Source organism: Argiope bruennichi, chromosome 11 (assembly GCF_947563725.1).
Source record: "Argiope bruennichi chromosome 11, qqArgBrue1.1, whole genome shotgun sequence".
Taxonomy (NCBI): domain Eukaryota; kingdom Metazoa; phylum Arthropoda; class Arachnida; order Araneae; family Araneidae; genus Argiope; species Argiope bruennichi.
The window spans coordinates 49,733,539-49,747,049 of NC_079161.1; the positions used below are offsets into that span (position 1 = coordinate 49,733,539).

Below are 13,511 nucleotides of genomic sequence, written 5' to 3' on the forward strand. Positions count from 1 at the left end.
CGCGCGCGCACACACACACCATCACACACACACACACTATCACACACACACACACACTATCACACACACACACACACTATCACACACACACACACACACACACACACTATCACACACACACACACACACACACACACACACATACACACACACACACACACACACACTTATTGACATACACTACTTATAAAATATACGTTCATTAATCTTTAAAAAAATTATTTAAGTGTACAATATATATTAACTGTAAAGTGTAAAAATATATGATTCTATTGAAATTCTTTTTTTCAGATATTCTTTTATATTTCCGTATTTTAAATATGTGGTTGACATATGCAATACGGATGAATTTTGTAGCAATTTCAAATTCAAATATTTGAATTTGCTCAGGATTCTATTACAAGAAGTTTAGTTATTACTCCTTTTGATATTTCTGATATAGGTTATATCTAGTGGTGTTAAATAAATTATTAAAACACATACCATTTAAATTAATTGCAAGATTAATTTTAAGGCACAATGTTAAATTTTTTCAAACTTCTAAAACTTACCATTGTTTTCTAAAACCATGGATCTCGAAAAGCGTGCGTGGAAAATTAATGAGAAATGTTTGATATCATTATTACGACTTCGACTTAATTTATTCTGAGATAAAATCCTTCAATCCTTTAACAGAAAATCTATTCATTTAGCCTTTGCAAAATGGAAAAATTCTCAGACACTTTCTCTGAAACTTTAAAAGCACTGAAAGAAATAACATACAATCAAATGAAATTCTCAAGAAAACCCACATTTAAAATGCGTAAACTAAAGGAAAAAAATTAAATTTAACGCAACTTTTCGAAAGTTTAATTAATTGGAATTGAAAAAAATCAAGGCTGAAGGTAATTTTTTCAAAAGTATTTAACCATAATAATGGAAAAAAAAGCTGAAGAAGGGAAGAAAACTTGCATTCATCCAAAGTTTAATTAATTTATTTATTTAATTATTCATTTTTGCATGTATTTGGCGAATTCTTATATATATATATATATATATATATATATATATATATATATATTATCTAATAGTTGTTCTAAAATTAAGCTTATTCACTGAAATATATAAGAAAATGTTGCAGAAATTTATATGCTACAAAAACAATAAAATTGAAAATGGTATGTGTAAAATTTTTATTTTGACCTTTTCGAATTAACCTAAGCTAAACTTCTTCAAAAAGTAGAATATTAGAGAATGAAGAAAATTTGGACAGAAACTGTAGCAAACATTTTTATTAAAGTTTCAATATTAAATTTCAATTTTGAAAAAAAAAAGAATAAAAATCTGCTCTCATAAAAAAAAAAAATTGCCATTTTTACGCTAACAGAATTCTATTTGCCATTTAACTGAAATACTGGTACGATTCCATTTCGGTGCTAACTATCATGTATAAAATCCTAGACAGGACAAATTATTCCCCAAGATTTATCGATCTTGCTAGGATTTTGAGAATCAGAGATTTATATGCCAGAACAATAATAAAAATGAAAATGGTATCGAATTTTTTTTCTTCTTAAAGTCAGTGGGCTTCTCAAGGACAAGTGCCATTAGAAACAACAACAATAACAAAATTTTTATTTTCTTCATTTCAAATAAACCTAATCCAATTTTCCACAAAAAGTGGAATATAAGAGACAGAAGAAAATTTGGAAAGAAATTGCAGAAAACATTCTGATTTTTTTTTTAAATATTTAATATTGTAAATATAACAACAATAACAAAAAAACTATGTCCCTAGAAAAATTGCCATTTTTCCGTCAGTGGTCCTCAAAAGTGTTAAATCGCTTTTTTAAATACATTTTATATATTTTTTTCCATATCTCTCCTGAAAAAAAAAAACGATTTTATTTTATTTTTTAAAATAAAAATAAATTACAAATTATTTTATGCATAAATAAAATTTTAAAAAAATAGTGATTGATTTCTCATAAAAGATATGACAAACGAAGCACGTTGTAAAAAATATTTGAAAATCGAAAACGTTTAGAATAAATTGATCATTCATAAATAATTTTTCATGTTTTAATTTTGTATTTCGGTGATATTTTCAAAATCGTTTGGCTTTAATATTTGCCTGTTTATTTCGCTATGCTCAATTTATTATTTCATATTTTTTTGGAAATAGTTCGACAAAAAGTATTTGGAAATTTGTAATTTCTTTTCATAATAGTATTGAAATAAATCGGCATATTGCTAAATTAGTAAATCTGTCCTATTCTACAGTGCAGTGTGCGATAAAATATCTTTACAAAAAAAATCGATACAAAAACTTTGTAAGAAAAGGTCGTCTTGTAAATTTAACTCAACGTAATACAAGATTTACAGTTAAACAAATTTCTGTGAAAAACCTATGTTGGAATGCTACAAAGATGTTCAGAATTTATCCAATTGCTTTTAACTTTAATCTCACTTGAAACTGTTCGACGAGTGTCAAATATTTGAATGAATGGACTTTCAAATCGAATGTTTTTTTTGCTCGTGCAGATATATAAGAAACCGTAAGTTTTCCTTCGCGATATCATCAATAAATAAGTCTTGAAATTTCTTGAATCGAGACTTATTTGCGTATGAAAGTAAATTTAACATTTTTGATTCTTACGGTATATAATTGTATGGAGAAGAAAAATTGGTGAACATAATTTAAAGCGCTACGTAGGAACAATAAATCATCGCTCTGGAAGTGTTCTTTCATGTATTTGTTGGCAGAATAAGGAATCATGGTCTGTATTTAATTAATTTAAAAGACGATTTAAAATTGTCAGATTAAAATTTGGTAATTATTTTTAATAGGAAAATAATCCTAATCTTACTGTTCTCTGTTTTACCTTTAAAGTCCCTATTAATGACCACAAAATCTGAAAATGTACCCTTAATCACTGTATTTTAACTCAATCGGATATATTTTGAAATGATGGTACTTGTCGGTTGAAACGGCCACCAAAAAGTGCCAAGAAAAAATTTCGCCAAATTATAAATATATACTCAAGTGCATTATTATTTACTATGAAAAATTTTGAATGTGCAAAGCACATACTGTATAGTTTGACAATTGAAATCGCCAAATTGGCGAAATTTTTTCTTGGCGCATTTTAGTCACCGCTACAAGTGACAATTACCATAACTTTATTTTAAGAACACGAATGTACAGCATACGAGCTGGAAACGCTAATAATAAAGGATACATTCATTGACGCAGGAATAACAAATTAACTGGTACATTCTATGCCTAGAAGTTAACCTTTTTTGAAATAAGTAGAATATCCTACAAAGTACTAACTGATTGAAATATCGCAATGCTTATAAATAAGTATCGAATTCTTTAAAGTAAGCAAAGATTTTTGTTATATATCTTTTTCTTTCTCTCTGCTTATAGATTTCACAAAAAATATTTTAGTAAATCATTAAAATATTTAATGAATTTTTAAAAGGAAAGATGTAAATACATTATTAAAATATTTTCATTCAGAAATGTTATTTCTAACAATGGATAAACAATTTCATTGAATTTCGTAGGTGCACTAATACTTTTGGGAACAACTGTATATCAGTATAAGCATGCAATTAAGTGTAAAATATTTTGGATTTGAGAGATTAGTAACTTGAATGAATAAATCAGATTTTGCTGGAATTTTAGTAAAATTTGCATTGAATATATATTGATATTGAATATATATTATATTGAATATATATATATATATATGTAATGGTATTTCAAACTCTAATTTCAATTTAATTAATTTCCAAGGTTATATCTGAATTTAGCCCATAGTAATTTCATTCTAAAATATTTTCTTATTTCCTGATCCAATTCCACTTTCACTAATTATTTAATTCAAGAGAAGCTTTGTAAAATTGCTGAAACGGAAAAATTGCCTAACTTTCCCACACTCCAAGTGAAGGGACAAAATTATTTTTTAAAAGATCCCTGTGTTTCCCTTACCTCGTCGTAGCGTGTAGCAAAAATCCCTATCGAAATCTTAATAATATATTAGCACTTTAAAGAAATATTTTCCCTATCAATTTCTCAGGTTAAATAAGTTCAGGGATAAAATGTTCAAGAGCTTTTTCCTCATTTCTTCCTGTGTCGTTTTGTGTTGATCGTCGCGCAGAATTGTAAATAATGCATGCTTCTCCAAGATGAAATAAAACGACGTCACGAAATCGAAAGTCTCTTCACTGTCTTCGAAACTGCATTATGCTTCACATAAAATAATGCTTATATATATACATATATATTTTATTAGTCGCTTTCGGATATTTAATGCTTTTCTAGAAATAATGGCTGTGCTAAATTTCAATTAAATCTCTTAAACATGAATATATTTATATAATTTCATTGACGAAGTATTTAAAAAAACTCAAATTATGTCAGGCATTAAAGCTATGTTATTTTAATAATGCTAACTCTGTTTTGTTAATTGTGTACCGGAATATGCATTCTCCAGTTGTATCAAATAACATCACAGGGCAACTAAAAATTTCAGTGACCGATCTTTCTTTTCCAAATCTTTCTTCGTTGTTTTCATTTTTTTATTTAGTTTTGCACCGTATTTCTTACCATTTTCTTATTTCTAATATTAATTGCATCGATATTAAATAAAATATTTTTCTGTAACTTCTAGAAATAGAAGAAAGTCACTTCTTTCAATATGTTAAAAAACAATGGTAATAGTTTGGATTTTAAAGCAATAATCAAATATTCTGAAAATTATGAAAATATACTTACCAGAGTATTAAGTGTCTTAAAATTCTATTTTGCGGTAGAGTAATCCCAGGAATTATTACGGGAAAATGCCAAAATCTTATGAATTTTTTAAAATTTTAAATGAAATTTCTCTAAGGTGCCCATTTCTATCCTCATATCTGCAGTGTTCTGGTCACTTTTCCTGTCTTGCAAGAGGTGGCGTTGCGATTTCTCGTCTTCGGAGTCGGTTAAATGATAAGATAGTTAAATGACCGGAAAGCATCCATAAATAAAATAAAATAAAATAAAATAAATAAATAATAATAATAACACTGGGCTCTGAGATTGCTTGTAGACAATCAAATAGAAGTGATTGATATATTTTAACTGGGAGAAGAAAATGCTGACTTGCAACGTTGATGAAGTCTTTAAAATTGTATGATACATTTCGATCTTTAGCCACCGAGGACGCAATGCACAATACTTCACAATTCTTCACATGTCACTGCAACGCTTTGGTTCCTGTATTGTGAGATCCACATGCTGAATAACGCAATAAATGTGCGTTGGGAATATAGGAGCATTTATTGGAAACAAATGTTTCACAAACACTATGCCGCGAATGGTACAATATCTATACCAAATTTGGTTGTTCTAAATCAATCTATCTTTTCTATTGAGATGCAATATACAAACTGTAATAAACATACTCGACTTTATTTGTTGTAGAAATATTATGATTGATATTTTATTACATTTTGCATGTACTTACTTATATTTATTGCTTAAAAAATCAAGCCTCATTTGTCATTTTTTTGAAAGCCTTGTTTTTTCGGAGAAAATACTTAGATATGAATCACATACTGATAACATATGAATATTTTTCAATCTTATCTTCATATGAACTGTTCATTTAAAGAAAAATGTACGAACGCACTTAGTTGAACATGTTTTTCGAAACAATTTGTTATATTACAGTATTCCTTTTTCATTACTTATATTTTTGAACTTACACTCAGTTTTACGATGGTAAAATCAGGTTTTAACATCAAGCAAACATCACAAAAATTTACGAAAGGACACTCGATAAGAGCAGGTGGAAAAATGCTCTTGTAGTGAATAGCTTGTAAGCCAGTTAACAGCTACGAAACACGAGCAATTGCTTTTGTATCGTTGTCATGTTGCTGGACTGCGAACCACAAGGTCCCAGGTTCTAGCTTTGCTCAATTCAATTCGTCACATTGGTGACCTCGGACGATGAACCTTCAACCTTAGTATAGCTGTTGTGGCGCCATCTATCCACAACCAAAGTCGTCGGACTCACATGAATCAGCAACAGCATCAACAACCACTCACCTACACACGTTCGTCATAACGCTTGGCGCTACTCAAATGGGTACAGGCGCATTAGAATGAACAGCTAATAAATACATCACCACTCAACAGCCATATTGTTCGTCTCACCTCCGACTCACTGGAGGGAGAGTCTGTAGTGAATAGCTTATAAGCCAGTTAACAACTACGCTACCCGATCAATTGCTTTTGTACCATAGTCATGTTACTGGGCTGCGAACCACAAGGTCCCAGGTTCTATCCTTGCTCGTATCAATCCGCCACACACTAATAGTTAGTTATAAAAAAATGTTGTTTTTTTGTGTGTGTTGTAAAATTTCGTTTTTTCAGGAAAGACACCTATTTAGATAAAAAGAAAAGACAATATAAAATTTTCTACAAATTGTTAGAATTTTCTACAAATTGTTTCCGAGATGCATGAAATAGATTTATAAACGTATATACAAGAATTTCTCGTTTAAAGTTAAATTATTGCTATTTCTTTATAATTGCATGCTGATTTTGCATTTAATTTTATTATTAAATATACAAGACCGTATATGTCTTATTAATATACTTTCAATACGCTATTAATTTTCTTATGAAGTTTTTAAAAGGAATTTCACTTTATATTTACAAAAACACTCATTACTAAAAAATATGTAATTACTTAACTAACTGTGCAAGCTTCGACTTTTCGTATTCATTAAGGCAACATTTCTCTTTAGCTGATATTGGTTATTTTTTATACATATTAACGAAAAAATTAAAAACGAAACAACATTTTAGATATCATTATAGAATAATTAAAAAAAGATAAATTAAAAATAAGTATTAAAAAACAATTTCCCCATAAAGCGAAACTTTTCCCTTTGAATTTTTATTAACATTTTTTTTAAATGTAAATGGTGATTTATTTGATCATGTATCACAGATTTAAGTGCTTCAAAACTTAACTCGCATACTTTTGTGAAGGAAATATACAAAGTTGGTGAGATTCCTTTCAAACGGAATAGTTCCAAGTGAATTCTTCTTATCCATAATCCTTTAACCTTTTCCTTAGAGTTGAATAAAAAGAATTCCATCTAAATTTCTTTCTTTGGACTAAAACAAATCCGTCTATCCTAAAATGGAAGCACGTGTAACAAGCCTTAGCAGTAGTAGGTAATGTTTCTGCTATAAATGTATAAATAAAGTACACAGGAATAGAAAGAAATACATAAAAAATGGACAAAATCTGGTATGGAAATGAAAGAAACTACCACCCCTTTTAAAGAAAAACGTTTTAGGTCTGAGTGGAAACTTATTTATTATTCCGTATAAAACACTCCTTGATCAAGCGTTGTATGAATTGATATTCATGAATTGAAGTAAACTTGGTTTAGGCGAATCCGGAAAAGGAATTTGAAGTCTTAGAAATAAAGGTTAAGTGAGTCAAAATATAAAATGATTCCTCGAATATGCAAAGCAATGATTTTTTTCTTCACTTTACAAGAATCGTAGATTTGCTAAAATCAGCATTTTTACTTGATAATCTATATGTTGGAAAAACTTACCTTCTACAAACAGCCACTGTGGCTTATATTAATCCGCAATAGTGCCCGAGAACAATGCAACTTTACAATTCATCCAACTTCAGATCATCACTTCTTTTGATGAAGCTTAGGTAAAATAAGAAATGACTTTTCAATGTAAATTTATTCTATTGCATAAACCGATACAATACGCTGTGGATTGATAAGCTCATGTAAATTGTAATGATGAATTGTAACAATGCGATTTTACAATTCATCCAACTTCATATCATCACTTCTTTTGACGAAGCTTAGGTAAAATAAGAAATAACTTTTCAATGTAAATTTATTCTATTGAATAAATCGATACAATAAGGTGTGGATTGATAAGCTCATGTAAATTGTAATGATGAATTGTAAAAATGCGATTTTACAATTCATCCAACTTCATATCATCACTTCTTTTGACGAAGCTTAGGTAAAATAAGAAATAACTTTTCAATGTAAATTTATTCTATTGAATAAATCGATACAATAAGGTGTGGATTGATAAGCTCATGTAAATTGTAATGATGAATTGTAACAATGCGATTTTACAATTCATCCAACTTCATATCATCACTTCTTTTGACGAAGCTTAGGTAAAATAAGAAATAACTTTTCAATGTAAATTTATTCTATTGAATAAATCGATACAATAAGGTGTGGATTGATAAGCTCATGTAAATTGTAATGATGAATTGTAACAATGCGATTTTACAATTCATCCAACTTCATATCATCACTTCTTTTGACGAAGCTTAGGTAAAATAAGAAATGACTTTTTAATGTAAATTTATTTCATTGAATAAATCGATACAATAAGGTGTGGATTGATAAGCTCATGTAAATTGTAATGAGGAATTGTAACAATGCGATTTTACAATTCATCCAACTTCATATCATCACTTCTTTTGACGAAACTTAGGTAAAATAAGAAATGACTTTTTAATGTAAATTTATTCTATTTAATAATCCGATACAATAAGCTGTGGATTGATAAGCTCAAGTAAATTGTAACGATGAATTCTAACAATGCAGCTTTGAAGTTCATCCAACTTCATATCATCACTTCTTTTGAGGAAGCTTAGATAAAATAAGAAATAACTTTTCAATGTAAATTTATTCTATTGAATAAACTGATACAATAAGCTGTGGATTGATATGCTCAGATTTAGTTCAGTAAGGTTGATGGTCATACATATGTTATTTCGCCTCAGTTGGCATCATACTGTGTTCCCTTATCACTTATCAATTAATATGAATAAAATTAATTTTAATTAACTTAAAATAAGTACCATTATATAAGCTAAAACCTTTTCTAAGTCCCAAGCTAATAGATTCTCCCACAGTGGCATACTCACGCACTCCACACCTTCTGACAGCCAATAGGACAGTTGGACAAGACTCATTTCCATCCAAGATGCCCGCGAAGACTTCCAAGACAACAGAACGAAGAAAGGCCGCTCTACCAATAACATCATTACTGGGGATAAGCCCCTTCTGAGGCTAGGTGCCCCATTAACCCAATTTACTCATTTCACTAGCAGCAAACCAAGGATTTGTGCAAATTTTTGTGTAGAAACTAGAAAAGAAAAATCCGACACCGCATGTGTTTTTTGTATGATTATTTGTATCTTTGTAGCATGTTTTTGTTGTATAGCGCCCTCTATAGGTGTTCCTGGAGCATTTTTTTTTGTATAATCCGTCTCACCACGTCTTGAATAGCATGTTCACCAGTTTCAGAACCTTTACACTAAGTAGTTCGATGTTTAGAGAGCTCAGGGTAAGGGTGTTTGAATTTTGAACACCTTGTAAATAAATGCCGTGTTGGCTATGCATGTATATTTGTTTCAAATATCTTCCTAAAACACTTGCCCGCTTTCGACGAAATTATGTGTTGGTTGAAAACGAGCAAGAACAAAAGAAAAATACCGTCAACTTTTCATAATGAAAACATTAATTAAATTTTCAATTAATTATAAATTAACTGACATTTTGTCGTTTATCTGCAGTAACCTCGAATCAGGCTATTTTTTAAAAAAATAATACCGTCTTACCAGTCAAAATTTTACCTTTCAGTCACACAAAATTCCTTTCTTTATACTTTTGCTTCAGTTATTTTATGGAATTTTAAAAAAAATAATATAAATGATTTTAAAATGAATGAACAATAAAATTGACTTATTTATCACTATTTTTTTCAAAATTTCTGCATACATATTGGCATATTTTTATAATTTCAATTTAACGTCTGACAGTAATGAAGGAAAAATCAGGTACATTCCTCATTCTTAAGTAATGAGTGGAGACCAAAGCCCAAGAGCAGACAATTACAAATATATTACTATAATATGTTTAAGTATTAGCTTTTACAATATTATTGATAAAAAAATATTGAAATGCAGTTAATATATACTATAAATATAGTTGAAGGTGATGAAACCTAAGGTGATGAAAACAATCAGCTGATGAAACCTAATAAAATATGTATATAATATATAAAAATGTTAGCTTTTACAATATTATTCATAAAAATATTGAAATGCTGTGAATATATACGATAAATATAGTTGAAGGTGATGAAACCTAAGGTGATGAAAACAATCAGCTGATGAAACCTAATAAAATATGTATATAATATATAAAAATGTTAGCTTTTACAATATTATTCATAAAAATATTGAAATGCTGTGAATATATACGATAAATATAGTTGAAGGTGATGAAACCTAAGGTGATGAAAACAATCAGCTGATGAAACCTAATAAAATATGTATATAATATATAAAAATGTTAGCTTTTACAATATTATTCATAAAAATATTGAAATGCTGTGAATATATACGATAAATATAGTTGAAGGTGATGAAACCTAAGGTGATGAAAACAATCAGCTGATGAAACCTAATAAAATATGTATATAATATATAAAAATGTTAGCTTTTACAATATTATTCATAAAAATATTGAAATGCTGTGAATATATACGATAAATATAGTTGAAGGTGATGAAACCTAAGGTGATGAAAACAATCAGCTGATGAAACCTAATAAAATATGTATATAATATATAAAAATGTTAGCTTTTACAATATTATTCATAAAAATATTGAAATGCTGTGAATATATACGATAAATATAGTTGAAGGTGATGAAACCTAAGGTGATGAAAACAATCAGATGATGAAACCTAATAAAAATATGTATATAATATATAAAAATGTTAACTTTTACAATATTATAAATGAACATATTCAAATGCTGTATATAACAACTAGGATAAATGAAGTTCAAGGGCAGACAATCAGGCTATGTAATCTAATAAAATTATTATTATAATATGTAAAAATGTTCGTTTTTACATTATTATACGAGAAACTATTCAAATTCTTTGTATAACAACTGCGATAATTAAGAAATTTCTTTCTTTGGGAATGTCTTTCAAACATGACACAATTCAAGTTCATAAAAATATTTATAAAAGTAAGTACTGAAATGACTTATCTGATATATAAAGTTCAAAATTGTCAATTATTCACTAAGAAAACTCTAGTAATATCGATAAAGAATGCATATATTTAATTCCATTTAAGTTGAAATCCACATTTGATACATATTTATCAGAGTGCTGTAGAAATGGAAAAAGAAGAAGGAGCAGAATGTGAAATCGGAAAAGTTTGAAAGAAAATATGTTTACGAAAATATAAGATGTTTACTTGATGCTACTGAATTGAAGGGGAAAAATGTTGAAAATTCAAGATTTCACATTTCATGCATCCTTGGATTCAGATATTTTTTTTATACTGTTTACATACGAATGTCTTGTGCGTTTTTAAAAAGAAATGCTTCCAGGTACACTGCATATTTCTTTCAAGAAAATAAATATTTAGGCTGTTTTTAGATGTAACAGTGTCAAACAAACTGACTTCTTAGGCCTAAAAGCTTAAAACCTTTGGAGTAAAAGGGTCGATTCAATTTACGTTAAGCTTAAAATAACTGAAAAAGAAACATATACAAATTTAGATAAACGGAGATATTATAAAATCTTCATTATTTTCTTAATAAAGACACTTTTGATATTTTCAAGGTTATAAAAGTTACAAAAATTAAAATATCAAATAAGTTTATTTAAAAAAACTATCATCATACATGATGTTTACAAATTTGATTGCGGTATATTAGTAAAATTTATATTTGTATTAAAAGAACGATATTTTTTATTTATTTTGGATTATAAAATGTCTATTTTTTATTATTAATATATGTATTTATTGCATATTTCTGTTTGCATGCAAAGTAAATCGCAAAAAAAAAAAAAAAAAAAAAAAGAAATCTATAATCAATCAAAATTTCAAGTAAAAACATCACTCCAATTTGTAAATCGTTCAAGAGAAATTAAGTGTACGCAAATAAGCATTGGTGAGTGTTTATTATTTTTCAATAAGCTGCCTTCTATTAATTTAAGAAATGTTTATGCAAAATTATTTATTATACTTGGAGTCATTACATTTATATAAAGCATAACCTATGAAAATCTTAATGCAAAAAAGAAAAGGAAAGATAAATAAAAAAAAATTAGTAACGTGCTTTTGCAAATTTAACTTCAATAAATACTTTTTAAATATATTATAATAAATATAAAATAATCAGAAGCATTGAAAATCATGAAAATTACTAAAATTAATATTTTTAACATAATAAACAACTAAACAGTGTTGAAATATTCAGCTTTTTGTTCATTAAGTGGAAAAAAAAAGTGATTTAATGCCAATTTTACAAAATTAATGAATGAAAGATATATTCCTGTAATTCCTATAATCGTCTTTAGAAATTTTAAAATTGTTTCCAATGTAATTATAACAGTTGCTTCTAACTGATTTAACTCAAAAAGAAAACATTTTTAAAAGTTAACAAGAAAATAAAAAAAGAAATGTTCATTAAAATCAAAATTCATGATTTATTTTCAAGGTCAATTGTAATCATTCTTATCAGGGAACTAAAACCACATCTCAATAGACTCTTGGCTACTTTTATCTAGTTAATATGATCGTTTTTTTTTCTTTCCTCGCAGAATCCCATTCATCAACTTTACCTCAAATCACCTTCCATCAACCCCAAGTGCGATACCAAGAAGGTTCCTCTGCTCAACTTCCATGTGTAGCTCAAGGCAGTCCTCCCCCAACATATAGGTAAGTGACTGAACAAATAATATAACTATTTTAGTTATATTCGAAAATGTTCACAAATTTTAACTTAAATGATTAAAAAATCACTAATTTTAGGATTATTGTGGCCCTTCAGATGTTGATTTAACCCTTAACATGGAAGGGGAGAATTTTGGACTTAACAGGGCAGGTGCTATCTACGAGACCGCATTTTCTTTATACTCAAATTAAATTTTTCAATGAATGTATTAGTACGAAGATCAGTAAATATATTCTGCATATATATATATATATATATAATATGTTTTAGAAATTTTTCAATATATTGTCACTGAAGAAATTAATTGCGTTAGAACATATACTTTCTAATCAAATTACAAATTACAACAAATAATATCTTTGAAAAAACATATTGCTTTTTACTTTTTAAATCATTTATTTTTTCCAGTATACAAAGGTATATAGAAAAAAATATAATGATAAATTCAACAATTGAAATGAAAAATAAAACAAAAAACCTACAATGGGTAAAATTGGCCCTCTTATTTAGCGACATCATTTCTACTTAGAAACTTGTGAACATTCGTGTGGATTTCGAGAACATTTTAAACATAAAGGTTGAGTATTAATATGAAAATCAGCCTGTAAATTCTATAGATATTTCTCTTGTTATATTGATATATTTTAGAAATTTTTAAAAATACTTTATAATTATAAAAATTTATTATACTTGAA

General features: G+C 27.8%; 1 protein-coding gene across 1 annotated transcript in view; it reads left to right on the plus strand.

Moving 5' to 3' along the window:
* Positions 1-13,511, plus strand: part of LOC129956442 (cell adhesion molecule Dscam2-like) — a 342,184-nt gene that overhangs the window by 242,823 nt on the left and 85,850 nt on the right. Inside the window, exon 5 of the mRNA XM_056068324.1 lies at positions 12,683-12,800. Coding sequence (XP_055924299.1) covers positions 12,683-12,800 — 118 coding nt within the window. The remainder of the gene's footprint in view (positions 1-12,682; positions 12,801-13,511) is intronic.